General features: G+C 45.3%; 1 protein-coding gene across 5 annotated transcripts in view; it reads right to left on the bottom strand.

Annotated features, from left to right (window-relative positions):
* cspg5 (chondroitin sulfate proteoglycan 5) overlaps positions 1-22,924 on the bottom strand; it is a 54,309-nt gene extending 31,385 nt beyond the window's left edge. For all 5 annotated transcript variants that reach the window (XM_022746164.1, XM_022746166.1, XM_022746165.1 and 2 more), the window contains exons 1-2: positions 22,473-22,924; positions 1,352-2,345 (exon numbers count right to left, since the gene is read on the bottom strand). In XM_022746164.1, coding sequence (XP_022601885.1) covers positions 1,352-2,345; positions 22,473-22,569 — 1,091 coding nt within the window. In that variant the 5' untranslated portion in view covers positions 22,570-22,924. The remainder of the gene's footprint in view (positions 1-1,351; positions 2,346-22,472) is intronic.
* Between the last annotated feature and the right edge of the window lie 2,016 nt (positions 22,925-24,940).

Below are 24,940 nucleotides of genomic sequence, written 5' to 3'. Positions count from 1 at the left end.
TGTTTTTGCTCATATTATTGTGTGTCTCTGTACAGTTTGCATGACTCCAGCTCTCACAAAAGGGGAAAAAAAAACCAACCTCAGAATACAGCCTGGCAGACGAGGGGGACATTTCCTCATAAAAGTCTCTTGTTCAAATTAACAATAACGTGCTGGCTTCTATTTTGCACTGAGCTTTTCCACATGGTCCAGACCAGAGAGCGGCAAACTAAATCAGCAGTTTCATGGAGTCTCGCTGACAACAAGTTATTTTTTTTTATTTATGGGGGGGGGGTTCTCATTGCTGTGTAGAACAAGCACATTGTATTTATTGTCGATTAAACATGTAAATGAGCGACCCTCATGAAGCCTGCAGCAGCTGCACACTTGGATTGTCTTTTAATTCTTTTGCTTTTCTTTTTTGTGTGGAAATTTTGGTCGATCCGCAACTTTTTAAACAGTTATTTGATGCATTGACAGAAACTTCTGCACAGACAGTCATGGTCCCCTGAGGATTAACCCCCCCCAAGACCAAGCAACTGCAAACATATGACAGCTTGACAATGAGCTTCCTCACACTCTAGGAAAGTTTTACAAATTATAAACCCTTGTGGTTCCATAATAACATCCATTATAAGAACAAGAACAAGCAACAACTGACCTTGTTTGCAGTTCAAGGTTCCTGTCAACAGTTTATAGTCACCTCTTTTTCCATTGGTGGTCTGTGGGGACTAAGCTGTTTGGGCTGCAGCTGATTTTGTTAGTTGCTGCACTTGCCACTGGGACAACAACAACACTGACACCAACACAGTCGGTCTAACTCTTCCACGGTTTCATGCTTTGGTTGATGCAAACACAAAATGTACTGTTGCTATGGAGTCAGTAAGTTTTCTTTTTTTTTTGCCTATATTTATCCATTTACATTTTGATGAATCTGCACCATGGGAAGTCATGCAGTCATTTACTTCTGGTAGTTTCCATGGTTACGGTGGATGAACAGACAGTTATTACCTGGGTTCATTTTGGTACCAAAGAAAAATGTGATGATTATGAGGGAAGATCTGAAGTTTGGAGTCACTTTTCTTAATATATTTACGGATGTTGGTGTTAGACATCAGAGGTGCTGTTATTACTGGAGAAATGTATTTGCACTGAACGCACCGTGTGTGTGAGGTGGTTTGACTTAGCTGTGGATCTGAGGTGAGTGCATGTGATTTTTGATGCAGTCGCAAAATGTGGGTGCAGCTCTGAGGAGCTGCAGGGTTGTAGTCTGTTTATTGCTTGTTTGCATGGTGGTGGCTTGTTTTGTGTATTCAGACTGCAGCGTGTTTGTCCCTGAATGAAGATGTCTTGTGTTTCTGTGGCGTCTCACCTGCAGAAGACTCCCATGCCCTCCAGCAGGTAACACTGTCCCCCGTTGAAACAGTAGTTGGGCAGCGAGTCGCAGGGCGAGCGGCAGCTTCCGTTCACCATCTGGTAGCCCACGCGGCATCCGCCCAACCCGTCTGACCCGTCCACTGGTGAGGCCGCCGGAGGAGCCGCCACAGGCTTGTTTGGTACCGGCGCTCCCGCACCAGGGAGTGACGCCCCTGGGATGAACGGGCCAGAACCCGGGACCTGGGGCCTGGAGCGAGACCCGGTAGACAGTCGGAGGTCTTCGTCGCTCTCGTAGGCGTCAGTTGTGGTGCTGTAGGTGTACTCGTCGGGTGTGGGGGACACGCCGTCCTCATAGGGCGTGAGGTAGTCGTAGTTGTCCGGCATCGCCCAGGAGGTCGGGTCGCCACCCTGCAGCTCATGGGCCAGTGATGAAGGAGAGGGCGGGGCCAGGTCCAGATTGCGCCCACGGGAGGAAGGGTCGAAAAAGTCGACATGGAGGACGTCGGGGTTAGAGGGGTTGGCTGGGGGCGGGGCAGTGGTGGTGAAAAGGTGGTCCAGGTCAAACACGGCTGTGTCCTTGGCGTGGATCCAAGGTGGGTCGGTGTGCGGCAGACGCTCCTCCTCCTCCTCCTCTTCCTCCTCCTCGCCCTCCATGGCATCCTGTTTACGTGGGGTGCTGGGCAGCAGGTGCTCCGTCTCGGCCGAATCGGGGCTGAGCTGCGGCGGGGCTGCCACACCCACTTCCTCCACCGCAGGAATCACCGATTCGCCAAACATGCCGCTGCTCTGCTCCTCCTCCTCGCCGGCACGGGGGACGCGGCCCGCCCTCTGGGTCACAGTGCTGATGGCGTCGGGACTGGCCGAGCTGCCCATCCCGGTTACAGTGACGACGACCTCGTTGACCTTAACAGGCCCTTCCTCCTCGCTGAGGGGGGAGGTCACATTGGTCGTGCTGTCCGGCACCGTGACATTGGTCCCGACAACGTTTCCTGCAAACACAAACAAAAACAGGTTTGTTAGTACAAATCTAACGACTGAAAATTATGACTTAGGGGCTTCATTATCCATCCCACACCGACTGGACAGAAGAACCATCAATTATTACTCTGCGGTATGAATTTTTAAACCATGAAGGTGAAACCATCGTACTGATTTCTCTGAGCCTGACCGATTGTAAGACCCTGAGCACAGATGAATGAAAGCCTCCACTGAGACTTCTTCCTCTCAGAAGGAGAAAAAGGGGAGAGAAGTCAGGAAACAGCAGCAAATCTAACGAGGTGAAAATGGCATCACTCTAAAAACAGAACTCAGTTTGTATTGATCAGCGCAGGAAAAACTTCTAGCCCTCAAATGGGCCTCTCATTGGAGCGCAGGGCTTCGTGAGGGAGATGTCTACAGTTGAAAATCATCTGGTTTGATTTGTAGCCGACTCTGAGAGATGTCATCAACGACAGAGTGAGAATTTAAAAGGCGAGTCTGGCCAGAAATAACCTTTAAAATGTCTTTTAACAACAACAAAAACATTGGTTCTGTGCAGTTTAATCTCTTAACATTATATTTTTTTTGTCAAACTGTAAATGCAGCTGATATATATCTTCAATCTGCTACTAGAGATGATTTAATTTGATTTAATTTTACTTTCATTAACCGGGCAAAAGTCTAGTTGAGACTGAAAGAGAGAGAGCAGGTCATAAAAGAAAATACAGTTGAATTTAAAACTGCAAATTCATTCATCGTGTTTTTGGATGAAAGACTGAGCAGGAAACATGTAATCGTGTGCAGCCAGCAGACGAAGAAAAAGGGCTGACCCCACACACACCGCAGTGACGTCAGAAAATGCAGCAACCATTACTATGAAAAATTCAACAATGGAGGGGTTGAAAATAAACTGGATGTTGAGGTGAAAACAGCACCGCCGTCTCCTGGCAGCTCTCTCTCAGTTCGCAGTGAGGACATTTAAACTAATCTCACTGGTATGAACTGATATTTAATCCAAATTCACCCCTGAAAAACTGAATCAGATCACACAGCAGTTTAAACGTGTTATTTCCCACCAACTGGAATATTAGCAAATATTAGTGAAGAGGAACAGAAACACACCGCGGCCGTCGACGCAACATCTGCTGTTGTTTGTATCTCGGCTATAAATACAAACACACACAAACAATCACCAACTGCTTCGTTTCAGTCTTTCCAAAGACATTTTCCAGCCTCACACACACACACACACACACACACACGACATCACAACCTTAAAGTGTTCTTGCATTATGTGGCGGACTGAGTGGGCTCATGGAGTCTGGCGTTGAACACGAGGCCGAGGTGAAGCAAATTAAAAGGAGACACGATTGGCCGTGTACTTATCCTGTGTTCGATTACTTGACCCGAGGGCGGCTCGTTGAGTCATGGAAAAAAAAAAAAAGCTGCTTTCCCCCCCCCCCCCCATTGGATTAAAGGAATAATTCACTAATGCACTTGAATGACGATTAGGGATTATGTGATTGGAGAGGGGATGGGATTTGGAGACTTTGGGGGTGCCCTGCGGGGGGAAGGTGGGTGGGTGGGTGGGTGGTGGTGGGGATCTCGAGGAGAATCAGACAAGAAAACATATCAGCAATTCTAAGAAAGCTGTAAATACGTGAAGATTACACTGAAGACACTGTTCTTCATGAGTAACATCTGAAAACAACAGTTAGAAACGAATGCACCTGTCCTGCTAACAGGTGTTGTTGTATTGAGATGTCTTATTTATAACCACAGATACCTACTCTTGTTCCACACCTCTGAATCACAATGCAGGTGTGGCGTTGTGTTCAGTAGCTGTCGGCAGCGCCAGCACGCCACTGTGATGTAGCCGCCAGCCGCGCTCAGCAAATGACCGCCCCATGCTGCTAATATGAAGTGAAAACAAAACTAATTCATTCCCGATACTGTTGCATCAGATGACGCGTTCCTTAACCGCAAATCAACACGGCACTTATCCTGAACCATCTCCGTGACTGCACCGTCGACCCGAGAGCGGCTGCATGTCGGGCGGATGCTCCTGTTTACACGGAGCCGGACAGAAGAAACTACAACATCCGTCTCGACTGCAGTGGAAGGAACATGTCACCTGAAGCAACAGCTCGGCTCTCGACGGAAATGGAGCTGCATCAGTCTGTCTGGACAACACTAGCCGGCAGGACAGACACAGTGCAGGTTTTAAATGTCCCATATTGTCTAAAGGGAGATGTCCATGTGTTCTTTGATTATAGATCAGGTCCAGGTTCTATATTAATACTGTGAAAGTATCAAAGCCTCAGTCCACAGAGAAATGCACACAGCCTGTATTCAGAACCTGAGCCTTAAAACCAGCCGTCAGAACTTCCTGTAACTTTGTGATGTCACAACAAAGCAGCGAGAGAGAAGCGAGAGTTTTAGAGAGGAGATGTAAAACTACACTGAGATGGTCTTTGGTTCTTTAAACCACAAATATATCTTCTTATGGATCACACAACACTTCAAATGAAACACAGCAACAGTTTAAATATGGGACCTTAAACTGTTGTTAATATAAAAAAAAAGAATAAATCATCTGCTTGTGAGATACAGTCACAATATTATTCACAAATTGGGTTTTAATAAGCACTGGACTAAAAAGGTTTTTCTATCTGAGAGAATAAAATCTTATCTGCTCATCTTTAATAAAAAAAAACCTTATCCTTTATTAATATTCAGTTAGTGGTCGACACTCATTCAAAAAGGTTGACATCATATTTTTGCGTCTTGTTTTGGACATTTGTGTCGCAGCAGTTGGGGGTTCAGCCCCTACCGCGATCACAGACCGTGAGTAGATGCGTGCACTCCTGTCCTCGCGTAAGGAGCTTTGGTTAACAGCCTCCACCAAATGGCATCTGTGAGGATATCAGTGAGGATCTTTGCTGACTGAAGTTAAGCTCAGATCGCGACCCTCTGGGGTTTTAATCTCTAAATGTCTCCTGGACGCTCAGCGAGGATCCATTTACACGCCCAGTGGTTCATTATTATTATTATTTATCATGACCTCCACCAAACTTTTTATGACTCGCATTGCATAACGTCTGATACGGGAATAAACGGAACAAAATAATAAAAACGAGCCACAATCTAATAACTTCAAAGCTGCAACAAAACAACCAGGAAATCTTTATACGATCTGCCTTGTTCATCGGCCTAATACACCTGGGCTGCTCAATCCTAGTTAAATAAATAATTAGTCGGTTGTTAATCTTATTAGAGAAAGACTTTTTAGTCCTGGAAAAACAACACGTAACATTTCCACAACCACAAGAATATTTTCAAATTGGTGATTTTGAGAGAGAAAGCAACTGCAAACATGAGATATTATACAGTTAAATTAAGACATTAACTGGTTAAATAAAAGCACAGAGGTAATTGGTTCACAGGACTTTCTCAAGGTTTTACATTTAGTTGGAAAGAATGACAATAACGGGGTAAGATCAATGCAGTAAAAGCTTTTGTAAAGATACATAACTCCAAACACAATATATATATAATGTTATCTATACATTCTGCTCCACTGAGAGCAACACAGAGAGGACAGATGTCTCTCTCTGCTTCTTCTTTGGTGGATACTTGTTGGTATTTTATGCCTTTATTAGACGGACAAGTGACAGGAAATAAGAGGAGGGAGAAAAAGGAAAAAGACGTGAACCGGGGACGTTGCCATGCGTCTGCTTGTGAGGTATTGGCTCGGCTTCTCTTTCCCATTTTAAGGAAATTAGTTCTGCTCCTCAGTGCGATGACACACTATGACAACAACTTCTGCTGCTGCTGCTGCATCTGGCTTTGTGAAAGTCTGAATGTTACTCCCTCACAGTCTCTTGAGTAAGACGTTTCACCATCGCTGCTCATCGATGACCCACGAACCGGTAAAGAGGATCATACAGTTGTGAACGTGCGAGCAGGACGCCACAAGAAAATCTTTCCCTGAATAAACAGGAATCAACAGATTCACCGAATCAAAATAAAAGCGATGCGTACGGATCATCCGCACCTCTCTGTCATCATTAGGTGCGAGTCTGTCATCGTAGCCACGAGGCGTCTGACAGGTGGAGGGCTGCGGTTTATTTCGAGGTTTTGTTTTCTGGCGCCGCAGCAGCAGCAGCGAGCTGCGTCTTTTGAAGCCGGGGTCGTTCTGGGGCTAATCCTTCCAGCAGTCCCACAATCCACTGCTGTTTAACACATCAACCGAACACCACGGGATAATATGCCAAAACCATGCTCCCATACACACACACATACAAAAAATAAATATAAAAATAAACGGCTTTACTATAACTGTACAAAAGCATTTTACGCACTAAATGCTTGATGTTCTCCAGGAAATTAGGATTTAAGATTGTAAACCGCCTCGTTCTTTTGCACACATAAAACAATCGCCTTCATGCTCTTTGTCAAACACACACACACACACACACACACACACACATGACAGCAGCACACTCGTTAAGTGACAGTTTGTCCAGCTAAGATCTGTGTTTAGGTGAATCTCCCTTCAACACAACCATCTCCTCCTCCACCTCCTCCTCCTCTTCATCCTGCTGCTGCTGCAACAACCCTGATGAATACAAACTGTACAGTCTGGAGAACAGACAGTAATGGCCGCCACACAACCAGAGACAGAGTGACAGGGGGGGGTGGGGGTGGGGGGGGTGTGAGGAGAGTTGGTAACGAGGGACAGCGTGACATGACAGAAGAGAGAAGAAAGAGACAGAGCCAGGGGAAGGAAGAGGAGGATGTGACAGAGCGAGGGATGGAGAGAGACGGAGGAAAAGACAGTGAGAGTGACAAAGAGGGAGAGAGAGAGAGAGAGAGAGAAGAGTCGACTTGGGTCTTTGAAAAACTTTTACTCTCACTCTGTCAGTCTGTGTGTCGCCGCTCGGGAAACATTTTACAGAGAAATCTCACACTGCCTCAGCCAGGTCCCGTCACAGGAGGATGCTGCCGCTCCAGCCTGGTTTGTGCTTGTTTGCATGAGTCAACTGTGACCTGCGGACGTGCTGAGTCAGCGTCAGTGACTGATCTCCAGGTTTTTTTTTTTTTTTTAGAACATGAACCAACAAATCTTTGACGCCGAGGTAGATTTGTGGACATGGGACGAAGAGAAAAACCTCGCCATTCTGGTGCAGGTCTTTTCGTTCCTCAACACGGCAGCCACTCGCTGCTGCACCCAGTCACCTCGCCAGCTGGATTTATCACCAGCGACGAAAAAAAAAGAACAATAACATTAGAGTTTATGCTCAAAGTCAGACATTACTTCAGCACGTTGATCATCATGACATCATACTTTCTGTTTTACTGACCAATTCCTGATGACACACCTGCACACGAGGCGGTTTACACGCTACAGTTTCCCGTTTTCTGTTTGAGAGCTCCAGGTTTCTCAGTCCTGGGATGGTTATGATCATTAAAAGCATGTAACGTCATGTGATACTTCAGTCTGTTTTGTACTGAACTGAATGAAACAGTTCAAACCAGAAAAAAGTCTGAACCATCAGTCAGAGGCGGCACCATAAAGTCACAGTGTTATCGACAGAGTAGATTCACTTACTGCTGCACGCTTGAAAAAGGTGCGATTACTTGTAAAAACTAGTCATGTCATATAGTAAGAAATCACAACCAGAAGTTACCTCAAGGCACTTTTCATATAGAGCAGGTCTAGACCTTCTCTTTATAATATTATTTACAGAGACCCAATCACCATGAGCGACCACTTGGCGACAAAAAACTTCCTTTCAAGAGGCAGAAACCTCGAGCAGAACCGGACTCAAGGCGGGCTCGAACAAACTACACCCTTATTTACATCGAATGTTTGAAGTGAACTAAATGGAACTATTTGAATCAGCAACAGGATTTTTTTTTAAAGTATTATAAGAAACACTGAATTCATCAGAGGCTTCAGGAGCTTTCAGGACGTCTGGAAGTGAGGGACGATATATGAGACCGGTGACAAGCGTGATGAAGCCCTTCAACACTGTGTGGAGAAACATCTCCCAGCACCTGTCAGCTTGTTACCACAAACTGTGACACGAGCCTCGGGTTATTGACGAGACAATTACGAAGCCCGGACTTTACCATTGCTTCATCGTTGGCATCGACTCGCAGTCCAAAGAGCCAGAATGCGGATGAACGAGGGTGTAGCCAGGGTGGAACAAGTGAGCAGAAACACGCCCGCTGCTGAGGGTGAGTCACCTGTCGAGCAAACTAAATCTTTCACCAGAAAGTCTCCGAGTACAAGAAGGAAAAATTCAAACATCTGAAAACAAAGAGAGAGATTGGACGACTTCTCAATTCAAGTCGTCATCTGTCTGCGATCGGAGTGACTACGTGGCGTATCCGAAGGTACCGGACATCACATTGACACGGATGAAACAAAACAAAAGTCCCGCTCTCAACCCTGATCTCCATCCGGGTCACTGTTAGCCACGCTAGCTGAAATTTTGCACTAACAGTCATGCCGGCCAAAGGATGAATCTCTGCGAGTTTAATGATCCCCTGACTTTTCCTCTATTGCCTCCATGAGGCTGGTTTTTAGACAAATGTCTCAACTATTTGATGGATTACCGTGAAAATTTGGTACCAAGGAAGTTTAGCGAATCTCATCATAAGCAGCGTTTCCTGTTATCTCTAAGCTCAACCTACTCATTCACGTCTTCGTCCAATCACAACCTGACACGCTGGCCTTTAGCCAATTACTCATACGCTGTGAAACTTTAAGGTGTTCTCTCTCTCTCTCTCTCTCTCTCTCTGTTGTCATTTCAGCACCGTGAACATTTCGACACCAGTGTCAAAACTCTTTTGTTCCTCGTGTGAGTCTCTCCTGATTAAAATATTCATGTCTCCCTGAAGATAAGCTGTTATCACTCTGGTGTTCCTCTGACCTTTCATCCACTACCATCATCGGGTTGAAATTTAATTTGTCCAGTACTTTGGTTTATGTCCAAATACCTGCAAAACCGACATCGCCAACAGTGACGCTACATTTCCAAAGTCAGGAGCAATCTACAAATTACAATCATGAGTTACAGAGGTTGTCTGTCTCACTGTCCTGGCTTTTCTTTTGAAACAGTAATTAAGAGGACGTACACTTTCCTAACGCACATGGGCACATCCACACATATTATAACACACGCAAACTATCAGAGCTCCGTTGCCGTAGGAAACCTCAGTGGAGTCAGTCTGCCAGAGTCTTTACTGTGCATCTCTGGACTGAGCTCCAATTAAGTGGAGATGTCTCCCTTTCACCGCCTCGTTAGCCTAATTGGATTAATGAGGGAGAAGCTTTTTGACGGACGGCTGGTTTGGGGGCTGCGTGACGACTCTGTGGCAACCTCGAGAAAGTAAACTTCGCATCACACCGGCGAACGACAGCTTTGTTTCCTCTTCTTCCTCTTGTGTTTTTCTACTGCACAGCGAGGTTTTAAAATCAATTCAAGGTCCCGTGTGTTATGAAACTGACTCATCAGATAATTCACAAAAGGCTCGCTGCTGGTTTGAGGAGAACACTGTACACCTGTGGGCTGTGGTGATACAGTCTCAGAAAACACTTTCTGATGTGTCTGGTTTCAATGCAAGACTGACTGACTGAAACTTTTGTAGAGATAAACAGATTAGTTGTTCAATATCGCCCTGGCATCATAAAGTTAGGGTGTCACATTAGGACAGCAGTGAACAAGGACTGTTAAATTTTTGGGATTTTGTTTAATATTTTGAGAGAGAGAATGAGTCCTAAATTCACTCTTGACTTTGGAAACCGCAGCTGAGAAAACAAGACCATCATAATGTCCATTTAGTAGCTGCTCTGGAGCTTCAGATCATCTGAAGACACGGGATACAAGATCATCTCCGTGATATTTATAAACCAAAACGGACAACAATGAATGAACAACTCCATGACAACTCAGCAAACATCCATCTGCTGATGAAGATCTTGAGATGTGGTCGAAAGCTCCAGAACAGATACTAATTTCACCATGAGAGATTAGCCGTGTCCCAATTCAGGGGCCCCCATTTTTTTTTCACAAAAACTTGAGACCTGTGGTTTGAACAGTTGTTCTGTTAGCTGTTAGCTGTTAGCGCTGGTGGCTGACAACTAAACTTCATTGTTTAGTACACGCTGGTTTTTATCAGACACTTATCTCACCCCACTGGCAGCTTCCCTGAGTCTCATAAAGATGATAACAGTCTGGGGTTCAATAAAAGACAAATTAGTTTGATAAGGTGGAAATATTTCGTGGGGCATGAATCAGCAATAAGCAAAGTACATCGAAAGTGCAAGCTAAGCTAAACCAACAGCGTCTTTTGACCAATTAGAGCCGCAGACCGGACGGACCAGACATCAGCTGGCGGGGTCAGGGTCGGGTCGAGTCAGGACAAGTTGGTTCGGGGTTTCAGACTCAGTCTGGGTCCTGGACGGACCAACTGAGACCCAGATGAGACCAAAGCGACAGAATAAAGGAGCCTTTGTTGGTTTCCCTCTCAAATTAGATGAGATAATGAAACAGTATTACATAAGGAGACTCTTCACACAGCATGTCAGTGAATTTGTTTATGTCCGTGACATTGATTGTGTGTGTGTGTGTGTGTGTTGTTTCTCTGCCAGTAGAACCCACTGGTAATTGGGGTGGCTTCCAACTCCTCTGGTGAAGGGTGTGGATGGTCATAATGAGAAGAGTTTGGCTCGTCTGTGTGTGTGTGTGTGTGTGTGTGTGTGTGTGTGTGTGTGTCAGACTGTTTGTTTGGGGGTGATGGTGCCTCGGGGCCAAGTGCTGTTAGCCTGTGTTGGCGAGCCGCCGACCCTCAGGCTTCGCCTTTTGTTTAACCCAGATCAGTTTGGAGAGGGGAAGCCACTAAACCACCCACAGACCCGGAGGAGTCTGATTGGCTGTGACAGACTGTAAAGAGAAAGCTGATTGGTTCTGACAGTTAGGGCCCGCCAGCCAGTTTGGTGACCCAGACGGGAGGGAGAAGGGGAAAGGTTGGACACTGGCTGGCAAACAAACAAAAGCTTACAGGCTCCTGTAAGAACAATATGTTCAATGTTGTTGATGGTGAAATCTCCATGAAAGTGTTTTTAATGAGACTAATTACACAACATGTGATATCCCATTATAACAGAGTCAGTGCAAACTCGCAACTCACATTTTCTTCTCTGAGGATTTGAATGAACCCTGATAAGAGTCTGTTGCTGACAAAATCTAAGTCGTGAGGGGACAGACGAGACAGTTTGTGCTGAAGCGGGTCGACACCAGCGACCGTCCCGTATCCAGTCACCACATGGTAAATATTATACACGGCACAACCGCAAATAAATTCAGCGGAAACAACGTAAACACTTGGTGCAAAACATTTGGTGCACGGCTGTTGAAAAACAGCGTAAATGAAAATAACAACTGAGTCTAAAACACAAATGCACGTCAACAAACATCGTATTGATCACAGTTTAAATCTTCACCTGATCAACATTGACCGAACCAACAAGGACGAAAAGGAAACAGGAGAGAAACTGAAGGAAAACAACAGCAGCAGCAACGGCGGTTGGGTGTTCGTGGTTTTAATCAGTAGCCGGGTTTCCATTCAAGTTTTACGCAAAACAGAAGCAAATTTTTTTCACGAAGCGTCTGTGTTTCCGTTGAGTGATAAATAAAGCTACGGCGACAGATTTCCAGCAGTCTGCCTCTCGGGTCAGAACTGCCGCCACGACTCGAAGGCGAGAAAAAAAAAAAGTGTTTCCATTTCACTTTTGCGAAAACTGGAAGAAAAAAAAACACCCCAGTTTTCGCAAAATGACTCGAAACAAAACCAAGAAAGAAAGAGAAGAGGGGTTTCTGTGTTTTCTGACTGTGTGGGCATTAAACTCACCGGAGGGAAAATCTTATCAGTGTTAATAAAAATGGCCGCACTGAGGGAACCACAGATTAGACAGATGAAGCGCAGAGAGAGTGAGAGCCTCTTTAACTCATTCCCATTGATTTCAGCATCAAATACCTGAACCTCGGGAGGAAAACACACACACACACACACACACACACACGAACACACACACACGCGCCTCGTCTCTTTTCCCGTTCCCACACTCATTCACTCTGATGAATAAGACATGAGGCTTTTTTATCTTTACACAACTCAATGCTGCTCATTAATATCGATATAAGGAGGAAATGCACAGCTCCACATTCGCCTCTAATTGAAAACCTCTGCATCGATTTCTCTTTCACTCATCTTTTTTACGTTATTGTTCACTCCATCTTCCTGTCTCCTCTTCATCTCCCACGTCTTATTTCATATAATTTCATTTTTTCATCCCTCACTTCGTCGAATAAATCCTTCCTCTCCGTCTTTCTCTCCTCTTTCTACAAGCATTTGTCCGTCTCTCTCTGTCTGTCTCTCTTCTTTCTTTCCTCCTTCCATCACATAAATCCTTTCATTTATGACTCCACAGGTGGTGGGATTGAGGAAGGATGTGTTGCCATGGAAACGGTCTCGGCCTCGCTAGAGTCGCTGCGGCGCTACAAACCCGACAAGATCTGCATCCACGCACATTTAACACACATTAGAGTACGTTGACACACACACACACACACACCTAATAATAATGTGATTATCTCTGTAACTGTGGCTTTATGAAACTGAGAAATGTGATACTGCTTTCTATGTGTGTGTGTGTGTGAGTCAGTGTACACGTGGGCATGCATGCACATGTATGAGGCCATGCGCTTAAGATTCATACTTTTACACACACACGGTTTTTCCATTTACCTCTTTACATCCTGACGTTAAAGTGGCCAGTCCAATTAAATTTGACAGGTGTGTGTGTCTGTGTGTGCGCGCGCGTGTGTGCGTGCATACACAAGTAAGTGCATGCATATTGTATGTGTGCATATATGCATCTGCATCTAAAGTTTTTCTCGTCCCTTGTGACCTGATTCTGAACAGTCAATTAAAATTCAAGTTGTGTAAGCCTGTATGCATGTGTGTGCATCTGCATATGTGTCTGTTTTCCACACACACACACACACACACACACACACACACACACACACAAACACACACACACACACACAATCTTTCCAAATAAGTGTTGAGTTTGACTAAAATTGTTCATGAAAATTAAATGAAATTTGTCGTGTACACTTTACGTTGCACTCATCGTTTTCAGCTTTTATTTTGAAATTGTCAGTATATTTATTTTGGACATGAGCAGATAAACATCGGACAGATGAAAATTAATAATACATGTATCCAAGTGAAAATACACATATATTTTTAAACACTCTCTTCTGCTCAACCATTCAGAGAAACTCTGGTGCACAATCAGAAACTAATTATGTTTTTCTCTGAACTACGGAGGTCAGCATCCGACAGCTTTTGGGTGGAGCCCACTTTAGAAGATTAGAAATCATGTTCATGTTGGAGGATTCTCATGATTTACATCCAGTTTGTGCTTCATGTAGCAAGGAAATAAATGGGGGGTGGGGTGGTCAAGGTGGGGGATGGACCTGCGGGACATCAGACTTTCATGCAGGGAACTGGAAATTGTTTTTGTTGCTGCATTAACCACAATCTTTTGGGGGGTGTGACACACACATAGAGCTGGGCATTGAACTTTTATAACTATTGTTATGGACCGACCAAATTTGGTTTGATACGATTGAGGATCGAAAAAATGCCTCGTCATTCGATACCTGGGGAGTAAAATGAGTAAATCTCATCAGCGTCTGTGAGCCAATAGGCATGCAGCATGCTTGGACCAATATCTAATAATGTTGGTGATTGGCTGATTATTTACACGAACATGTTTGAGTGTTTAAAGGGATCAGGTATAAAAAATAAAACTATAATTTGTGACATAATGTGTATTTTAATTTTCTTCTTGATGAAATGGATTTGATGAAATTGGCATTATTAAGACTGGGTGTGGAAATCGACATGAAAAACCTTTCTACTTGAATTATTTCTAACATGTTTTGTGTTTCATCTTGTTTTATCTCAGCACCCGTGAACTTCTGCAAAAACACAGCTCATTTCTGATGACGTGTTTATCATTCTTACTGAGTTATATTTATGGTTTGTCTGTGTCTTTAGAGCTTCAACTGATGAATATTTTAATAATCAATGAATCATTTAGTGCATGAAATACCAGAAAACCGTCAGTCTCCCAAAGCCTGAGGTAACATCTTCAAATCCCCTGTTTTACCTGATCAGTCCAAACAGAAAATCAGCTCTATCCGTCTTTCCTCTGTTTTACTCGGTTCTGTTCTGTCGGTCTGAACATAAACTGTGAAGCCCAACACCTGAGAAAACAGCATCAGACAAATCAAATAAACCCACTTGTCTAATTATCTGTCTTCCTGCTGAACCTGGTGTGCTGCCATGACAGGTGTGTGTGTGTGTGTATTTGTGCACGTGTGTGTGTGCTCACAGAGGGTTGTGATGGGCGGACTGAATGCTAATATGACAGTCTGCAGCAGAGGAGCGAGGAGCACGTGCGGTCAGACGGAGAGAGGAGGGGGAGCGGGGGATGGGGGGGTGGTGGGATGAACTCGATGACTCGCTTCAGGAAGGACACACAGTGACACACAGACAGTCTCGCACCCACGTAACACACCAACGAACACCCAGAGCAAACGCACTGTAGCTCACATTACGGCAGAGAGACAGGTGCAAGCCTACGCACACACACCAAAAGATACGCTCTTGTTCCACCTTCCATCTTTTCCCACCTTTTATTTTACACACACACACACGCTGCCTACATGAACACACACACACAAACATGTAAATTACTGTTCAAGGGCAGCGTTTGAGAACAACGCCAACTCAGCACTGCAAAAAAAAATTAAAAAAAGCACACATACTGTTTCCTAATTGTTTTGTCTTTGAGCGGGAAGGACAGAAGAACCCGACATCGTCAGAAACTTTGTTCGGGTTGTTTGACGACCTTCTCCACCTGCACCGCAAACTTCCCACCAAGGGCGACGGCAATGACATCCCAAACAACTGTCACACCTGTGAGTCAGAGCTGCGGCGAACAAACACCTGGACGCGGACAAGGACGGCGACATGGGGGGAGAAACACCGGCACAGAGGGACACTCACTTCTTCAGTGACACTGTGGATGATGATTTTTATGCAAATCTTAGCGGCGGAAACAGTTTCCCCAGGGATTTTATTCACGTCAGGGTTGGAAAAGACCAAAAACAGCATCACAGGCAGCTGTAGCCACCAGCTCCTGTTTAAATGCACGCTAGTATCCTGGTTCTGATTCAGTAAGTCACATATTTTTATTGTGCATGCACATTTAAACATCACATAGTGTTTTTTTTGAAATCCGGGAAAAACCTTAAATGCATAACGTGTAATTTTTGGCCGCTAGGGGTTTCGCTTTTACCAGTCGGGATTCTTTCAGTGACAATCCTTCAGGAGGTTTTGGCGATATAAGAATTATCCGCAGAGGTCTTCTCTTCTCCGAAACCAACAGACCAAGTAATTAAAAACGGTAAAAACACTGAATGAAGCAGTTTCACGTTAAAAATCAGTGTTTCTTCGATGCTGTTCGGGGGACGCAGGACGTGTCGGAGAGGCTGCGAGCCGAGCTGCCACTGATGCTTCCTCGGCTCTTTTCTCTGAGATCTCGGCCGGTCTGGTGATGGTGAGGGAAAGATCGTGGCAGATAAGCTGAGGTTAAAGTTATGTTTAGGTAACTACAGCACTTGGTTAAGACCTCCACCCTGCTACATGAAGGCCGCACCCCTCCCTGCTGGCACCGAACGCTAGCAATTGATGTGAATTGTGACGATCAGGCAATATGAACATATTTCCTGGGGATGACCGAGGTGAGTAGCCTTTGTTAGTTAGTGATCCAACAGGCAAATTATTCATACTCCTCAATATTTAACAAGATGTAGCGCAAAAGATTGTTTAAATTTTAAGAGGTTGCTCAGTGAAAACAGATTATTTTAACTCCCTCTGCTGCAGCGCAGTGAAATAATCTTCCTACAAGGTCTTGTTGTCCGTCTTGGACGAGCACAAAGAGGCTTTGCTGTGTTTTCATCCTTAACGACTGAATATTTTAATTATCAAAGGAAATCAATTAGTTAATCAAGGGCACACGCTCTGTCATGGATTTAGGATCTCTAGATACAAATGCAGAGACGAGGCCCATGAGCAGAGCTGGTGCAGTTCATAGATTCATTAAACACAAACACAGATTCTTACTGGCAGGTGAATCAGAATCCAAATCAGGGGTGCAAAGAATCTAAAGTCCAAACACACGGGAGCCGGAGGAGACACGGAGCAACAGAGGACAGACAGCAGCAGCAATAACAGACTGACAGGGAAAGACAGACTTCAATACACAAGGGAGGCAGGGATGATTGGACACAGGTGAAACACATTAGGGCGGGGCACGAGGGAAACTGGACAAAGACAGGAAGTAATTTCAAAGTAATAGTAAGTAAAATAAACAAATAATCCAGTGTGTTGGTCACACAGCGTGGACCATAATGGGACACTAAAACATCCCAATGCAACCCAGCACAGTTTGAATCATTTTAGAAACTGGGAGAGAAGCTCTGAGATGAAAAAGATGTTAAAGTTCATGACAGGAAAGAAAAATCTCAAAGAAGAAAATCTCATTTCATCCTTGTTTTTGTTTTGTTTTTTGTCACTGTTGTTTGAAACAATTTTGACGGAACAAAATAAAACAATAACAGAATTACATTCAGAGCTACAGTGAGTGAAGATTCGTGAAGTCCTGTGCAGCAGGTTATTATGACCCATAGTTACGTTTTGTTGCTAGGCGACATCTAGCGGCCGTAGATATTATGACAGGAGCAAAAAGTGCGTAGTGACGTAGTAGAAATAGAGACAAAGTCCGTGTCAGGAGGAGGTTGTGGTGGATGGATGAATATGACACAGGAGAGCGGTGTTCGATTCCCATGGGAAACTAGCAGTTTGTATTGTAACCATGACGACGGAGATCGTCTAATGTTGAGGAAGTACTTATTTTAACCCAAATCGCGATCTTTTCCTGAACCTGACCGAGCCATGACTGTTATTACAGCAACCACTGCAATGAACGCCGCTGTCTGCACAGTCCGCATGTTTATTACTGTAACCGTGACAACCAAGGTGCGGCACGCCTGTCGCAAAACACAACAACAGTTCTAGTCGTCAGTATTTCAATCCAAACACTTTTATTTCGTGTTAAACTGTTAGGAAATCCTTCCCGGCTCGTTTCAGGACGTTTCCTCACACTTCAAAACTGTGAAACACAAACTTGATTCTTGCATAATTTCCAAATGCAACACCTAACCCGTGTTTCCCGTTTCATGCCCATTTCCCAAAAATGTTATTACTTTGTTCTACGAGGACATTTGCACCTCAGAGGGGGTTGAAATATAAACACAAACCCACATACAGTTCAGTTCTTCCCCGCTCACACGAGCTCACACAAAGTAACACAGAGAGAAGCCAGCAGCTGGTCGGGTCAAGCCTGTGGCCACCTACGTATGCTAATGTTGGCCCGCAGGCAGATCCAGGTGGGCGGATATAACAAATGAGATTAGGATCATTTAGTTTCCCAACAAACAGATTTATCTGGATGAGAGACCTAATAGCCACCGCTGATCCCAGTTTAGTGCTGAGAGAAAAGTTTGTGTCCCTGCCCGTTCCCCCGGGAGAACAGAGGGAGACTGTGGCTGCAACCAGAGACTGTTTTCATTAGCGATTACTTCTTTAGTCTATCAAACGCCACAAATGAGGAGGAGCGGCTTCTGTTTATGTTTTTGAGAAACGGCCAAAAAAGAGATGGAAGGCGCTCCGTTTGCAACGAGAAGAAACGGAGAGAAGCAGCGGAGGTGGAAACCAGGCAATGTGAGCTAAATTTATGTGACTACTGACTCAAGAAGGACAAAATGGACATCACTGCGGTCTTATAACATGATCACATGCTACTGCTAATCACTCTGATAACTGGGCCCGTCGTGGCTTCAGCGGTCTGACATTTTGACGAGCGCTCCCGCGTGTCCATTACTTTACTTTCCATTACTAAAAGCATCAAACGCCAATTGCACACAGAAGCACAACTGTGTATAAGTGTTGCTGGAGTTTTGACTTTTCTTTCTCCTTTGTAAGTCGGACTAGAAATCCCTGCTCTACTTCCTCTGAACAAGATTTAAAAACATCATGCAAACTGAAGCTGCCTCTGAACGTGACTGCTCCCAAAATATCATCAAGACAGACTGTAAATGATCTGCGGTGACACACAGCGAGTAAGACTTTGTCTAAAAATGCTGCAGCTTCCAAAAAAAACAAAAAAAAAACTGATGTTTGCAGAGCCAACAGTTCATCTGCTGCAAATCAAACACACCGTGCATGAAATCATTACGCCGAAATAATGAATACGCCACTACAAATGATGATATCATCTACAAATTATAGCTGGTAATGATGGACTACACCCATTGCCAATGAGATCTGGACTCGCGCACACACACACACACACACACACACACACACACACACACACACACTCATGCACGGTCAGTAGGCGTTGAGCCACCAGACTTAGCAAGAGGCGTCAGCGTGCGCCAAAAATCCGACCAACATTTCGAGCCTTAATAAAATTCAAAGCGCGAACACATTATGGCGGCCATGTGAACACACTGGGCTGCCAGCCGGCGTCATGTCAACGGATGTGTGTGGTTTCCATGGAGACCAGAGAAAAGGGAGATGCGAGAGGAGAGAACAGGAGGAAAGCCATTGTTCACCACACCAATAATCAAAAACTATAGGTGATTTTATTGGGGAGGATTGAGGGGGAGCGGGGGGGATTTCTATCACACTGTGATAAAAACGAGGCTGGATCAGGTTAGTGGAGTCATGGAGGGAGGATTTGGCTTGAAGATTGACCCACTGCACATCAAAGATAATCTGTCAGCTAGCAGATATGTGTCAGCAGGGCAGGAGGGTGAAGGGAGCGGCTGAACATCCTCGCAAGAACCAGAAACCGTTGCCCCCATCAACCACCTTTCTACCAGTTAAACTGTGCGTTGGGGGGAGGGGAGAGACGGCGGCATATTATCAGTATTAAACACACAGAAGGAGGAGGAGTAGGAGGAGGATGATTGCAAATGGCCACCGGAGAAAAAGCGAACAGGAAATGACTGACGGCGTTCTGCTCGGCTGTTGTCAGTTCAGGGCAGTTGGCCTTGGATGTCTGAGCATCGTTCACAGATGTGGGGCAAGCTGCCGCCTCCACACTTCACCGGTGAAGCGGGAAAATGTGTGTGTGTGTGTGTGTGTGTGTATGGGAGGGAGGGGGAGGTTTAGCCCAAGGTTGTTTTAAGGGGGTCTGAACCAGATCTGCCAACCTCTTTTTGTTGAATATCCACCTGAGTCTGAGCCGACAGGAAGTCGCTGCGGCGGCACTGATGAACGGTTACAGAAACTTATTAGTGCTCGAATCTGAGTTTCAGGTGATCATACGGCATTCTGTTATTTTAGTATCCATCAGTAATCCCTTCACACATCCAAATCTCCATCTTTAGCTGTAAATCCTGCTGGTGGCGCGGCTCTACACGTGCCGCTGCCTGAAATATCTCAACTGCTGCTGGACGAACGGCTCTGAAATCTGGGTGAGACGTTCATGTTCCGTCAGGACAACCTCACAGAGGAGCTGCCTCATTTCTTCTTTTCTTAAAACAAGTGGGGGGGGGGAAATGCACCCATGTGGTGAATTTCAACAGTTTTACGCTACAGATGTTGCCTTGCAGATGTTGTCCAGTTCAGCAACTTACATTATTCTGTCTTACTTCAAAAATAAAACATTACATATATTTTTTAACAAATCAGACTTGTGGCTGAAACTGGTAGAAGAAAATCGCAGTGATGTGCTTTGCTCAAGGGCAGCTCATTAGATAAGACTATGCAGAGGCATTTGACCCCTGAACTCTGGTCCAGCACAAAGCCAACATTCCCAAACTCTCATCTTTAAGTCTGTGTAGGTTTTTAGTTACCTGTCGTGTGCATGAGGATGCAATGCAACCGGTGCAAACACTTTGGTTTCAGTGCAGATGTGAAGTGTTATTAAGCGAGCTGTAGAGGCGCAGGTATTACTAGCTGTTTCCCCCTGCAGCCAGTTATTGTGCTAAGCTAACACAACCCCCCCGCTGGCAGTAGCTTTATATTAGCCAGGAGGGTGGTATTGATCTTCTCGTTTAACTCTCAAAGAGGGAAACTGGCAAATTTCCCAAAGTCTGAATTTCTCCTTTAAGAGAGCTGAGGCCAAATATTCCTCACAATTATCTCATATTCAGACTCATCGCACCGTCTGCACAGATCCTTTCAAACTGGTTAGATGAGCTCATATCTCACATTCCTGCGAGGCATTAGAGAGCAGAGGAGGGAGAAATGCACCTGCCACTTAAAAAAAAAATAAAATAAAATAAAACACATCAACATAAATATCCATTACATTTCAGAGGGGGAATGGAGCGAAGCCTGATGACTGGGCCAGGAGGCTCCGATGTGCAGCTGACAGAGATCACTGCTCCTGGATGTTCCACTGATGTGAGATTTGTTTTTCAGCTCCAAATAAAACACACACATTAAAAAAAATAATAAAAAAAAAAACATCATTGTTTTTGGACTCCAGTTTGCAATCACATCACAGCCGGTGAGTTTGAGCCAGAGCGATGAAAAGAATCAGCCAGATTATATTAGATTATAACGCCAGGGCGATTTCATCTCGTGCACGCTCCTGCATTATTAATCTGACAGTAATGTAGCCCGCCATGCGCAATGAATCTCAGACAAAGAGACACAGAGAGACACAGAGAGAGAGAGAGAGAGAGAGCCTCCGTGTCCCTTTTTTTAATGTTTACTCGACTGTTTTTTTTTCCTCTCTGTGTATCAGAATGTCCGTTTAGATCCCTTCATGAATTATTCATCCTGCCCCCCCTCCCTCCCCCCTACTCCCCCCCCCACCCCCCCCCTCCCCCTCCAGCCCTAATCCTCGCCTTTGTGTCGCTGTAGTGCCAGTGCGCCTCCAGGGATCCGGACCGGTTTCCAGCATCGGCTGGACGCTGTCACTGTCACAAATCTCCATCATTTCTCCTCTAATATTCCTGCAGCGTCTCAGAGTGAGTCCGCACCGCTGCAAGTGTTGATTTACTGACCTGGTTTCTTGCTGTGGTTGCCTCCTAAGATGCTTCTATCATGTCCTAAAATGATATATATTTTTTAAAACCCTCCCATCCTATATAATCACTTACAATGTCTGAGCACTGAGCTGATTGTGACCTTATTGCATATTCATATATTAATTATCTCCATTTACAACATTACTCCTTACATAGACTCCCTATGAGGGATCTCAAAAATGTTTTAATTAATGTCCTAATATCATGTCTTTCAATGTGTCTATGGTGTCCGAAGGGTTTGTGCTGACCCCATTGTTACCTCCCCTCTGGTGTCTCTGTAATATTCATAAGGATTTAGATTGTCTAATTGTGTCTTTATCGTGACCTAATTTTGGGTTTTGCCATTTTTTGCCTCCTAAGGCATCTCTACAATGTCCCTGCAGGGACATGGTGTTCAATAATGAGCCTTCAGTGGTTTAATCATGACATGAGCATCCAAATAAAATAGATTTGAAATTTGGTAATTTCTATGATACTCCTGCAGAGTGATATCAAGAAGATATTTGCTGTAGTGTGCATCAAAATGTGCATTACCTACATTTATTTGATGACAGATTCTGCAAAATTTAATTTATTTTGATTTGCATTGACAAGGAAATGTCAAGATCAGCAAGGTGTTAAGAATAATGTCTCCTAATTGTTCTAACCAATAGACTTTTAATACTAGCAGAGTGCTGAGTGCTTCCTAACCCACAATCCGAGCCTCACTGACCTCCTTTCTGGCTGCCCTGTGGGAGTGTGTTTAGGTACCGTGGATCCACAGAGAGGACAAGCTGCTGCTGCTGCTGCTGCTGCTGCAGCAGCAAAAAAACATTAATATGTGGACGCTTTTGCATGATGCAAGTGCACAGCTGAAGGGCAGCTTCTTACCGTGGACAGCCGGCGGGATCAAGTGCAGAGCCAGGACGCACGACAGCAGCGTTAGTCTCCAGCATCCCGTGCAAAAGCTCGCCTCCTTCCCCTGCATCCTCGCCGAGCAGTGGTAGCCTAAGATGATCGGGTGGGAAAATATATATATATAAAGTCCCTGTTCTAACAGTGGCAGTAGAGTTCAAAAAATGTGGCAAAAAAGTAATCCGGACGAGTGGGTCAGTTGATTTGCGTGCAGTCTAGACTCCAGCCTCGCTGCGCTTCTCCTCCATAGCCGCCTGGTCTCAGCTGTCTCCTCGTATCCGCCGCGGCTTCACACGCTCGGCTCAGTTCAGCACACTGAGGTTGGTTACGGCTCCATCGCTTTACAACAGCGGTCGGAGATGGCGAAGCGAGGGTGGGGTGGTGGTGGTGGTGGTAGTGGTGGTAGTAGTAGTGGCGGTGGAGGCAGGGAGGAGGGGGGGTTTGCGTTTGGGGGGCGCAGACGCACGCCGTGGCTCGGCTTGGCTTGGTTTGGCTCGGAGAGGATCGGTGCTTTGGGCACTTGGACGCACGGCGGAGTGCAGCGCGCTCGGCAGCCTTCTCCTTCTCATCATCTGGGGAGGGGAAAAAAAGGATTGTTGATGCCCCCCCCGCCCCCGTCCCCCCGCCCCCCTCTTCTTCCTCCTCCTCCCCCCATGCTCTTCATCCCTCCTCCCTTCCTTCCCTCCCTTATTTTCCCAAGACATCTTCCCCCTCCTCCCTCCATCCTTCCTAAAACTTTTCCTACTTTTTTTTGTCGTTCAAAGCCTCCACCTCCTTCTCTTCCTCAAACTTTTTGTCCTCCTTCCTCTTCTTTTTCCAGACATTTCTCCTCCTCTTCCTCCTCAATTTCTTCATCTTCCAATACTTTATTAACCCACTTTTCCTCTTTCCCCAATATGTTTCCTCTTTTTCCTTCCCTAAAGCGTTCCTCCTCTTCCTCCTCTCTCTATGTTCTATGTTCATCCATCAAAGCGTCCACCTCTTTCTCTTCCTCAAACTTTTTGTCCTCCTCCCTCTTTTCTCAAATCGTATTTCTTTTCCATCAAACTGTTCCTCCTTTACTTCCTCCCTTCCTCCTTTTCCAAAGTTGCTTCCCCCCTCCTTCCTTCCCTTTTCCTGAAATCTTCTTCTACTCTTCCTCAATCTTTCCTTTCAAACCTTTCCCCACAACTTTTCCTTATATCCTTCCCTCCTCCTCCTCCACTCTCTCTTTCCTTTAATTAAAATAATTTCCTGTTCTTTCCTCTTCCCCAGACATTTCTCTTCCTCACCTGCTTTGGACTCTTTCCAATACTTTTTTTAAACTCTCTTTTCCTCTTCCCCTCTTTCTCCTCTTCCTTCCTTTCTTTTCTTCCTCCTCTTCTCTCCACCCTTCCCTTTCCTTTCCGTCCCCTTCCCCCTTTCCCAGAGAAGTTTCTCCTCCTCTTCCTCCTTATACTTTTATCTTCATCTCCCAAAACTTTGCCTTTTACCTCCTTTCCCCCTAGAAACTTTTAGTCCTCTCCTCTGCAGCTTTCCTCCTGCTCCCTCCATCCTTACTTTGCTTCCCACTAAGATATTCCTCCTCCCACCTCCTCATTCTCAAGACGCTTCCTGCCTCCTCCTCCTCTCTCCATCCTTTTTCCTAAAACATTTTCCTGTTTTTATTATTCCACCTCTTTCTCCTCCTCAGACTTTTTGTCCTCTCTCCTTTAAATACATTCCTCCTCCTCCTCCTCCTTTCTTATTCATCTTATTTCTATGTCTTTGTCTTTTCGCCGACACCTTTTTGAGGATGTTTCCATCTTTTTCTCCTCTTCCATCCTCTTTTTCCCTAACCCTGTTCCTCCTTCTCCATTTCTAGGAACACATCCCTCCTCCTCTTCTGCTTTCCTCCATCCTAAGACTCCCTCATTCTTCCTCCTCCTCTCAGACTTTAACTTTTTCCTCCTACATTTCCTGCCGTCTCTTCCACCTTCTCTCTTTCCCAAAACTTTGCCACTCCTCCTCCTCCTCACCTCCCTCCCCTCCCTTGCTCCCTCCCTCTGTTCTCAAAGCTTTCCGTCATGTGCTATTCATCTGAAAGTGTTGGATCTCAATGGGAGTGCACACACTCTGGCCACTTCTCTGTTTTTTGGGGGGGTTTTTTTCCCAGGGGAGATCGCTCTGTTTCGCAGGAGCTTAACTTCGTCTCTCTCTGTGAGCGGCGGACAGGATGAGGCAGTTTGAGATTATGTCAAAAAAATAAATAAAATTAAGTGTGTTGTTTGACGCCGTCAAAACAACCAGCTTTGTTTAATGGTGTGACACAGAGACACAAACAAAAGGGGGGAGGGGGGGGGAAGGGGGGAGGAGCATGGGAGGGTGTCTGGATGAAAAGGAGAGTGGTGTGTGTGTGTGTGTTGGGGGGGGGGGGGTGTTTTAGGGGTAAATGGGGGGGTACACACGGTGATGAATGCCCAAGG

The sequence above is a fragment of the Seriola dumerili genome, unplaced genomic scaffold (assembly GCF_002260705.1).
Source record: "Seriola dumerili isolate Sdu_G_001 unplaced genomic scaffold, Sdu_1.0 BDQW01000092.1, whole genome shotgun sequence".
In the NCBI taxonomy this organism is placed as follows: Eukaryota; Metazoa; Chordata; class Actinopteri; order Carangiformes; family Carangidae; genus Seriola; species Seriola dumerili.
This window is presented reverse-complemented; position numbering and strand designations above follow the sequence as displayed.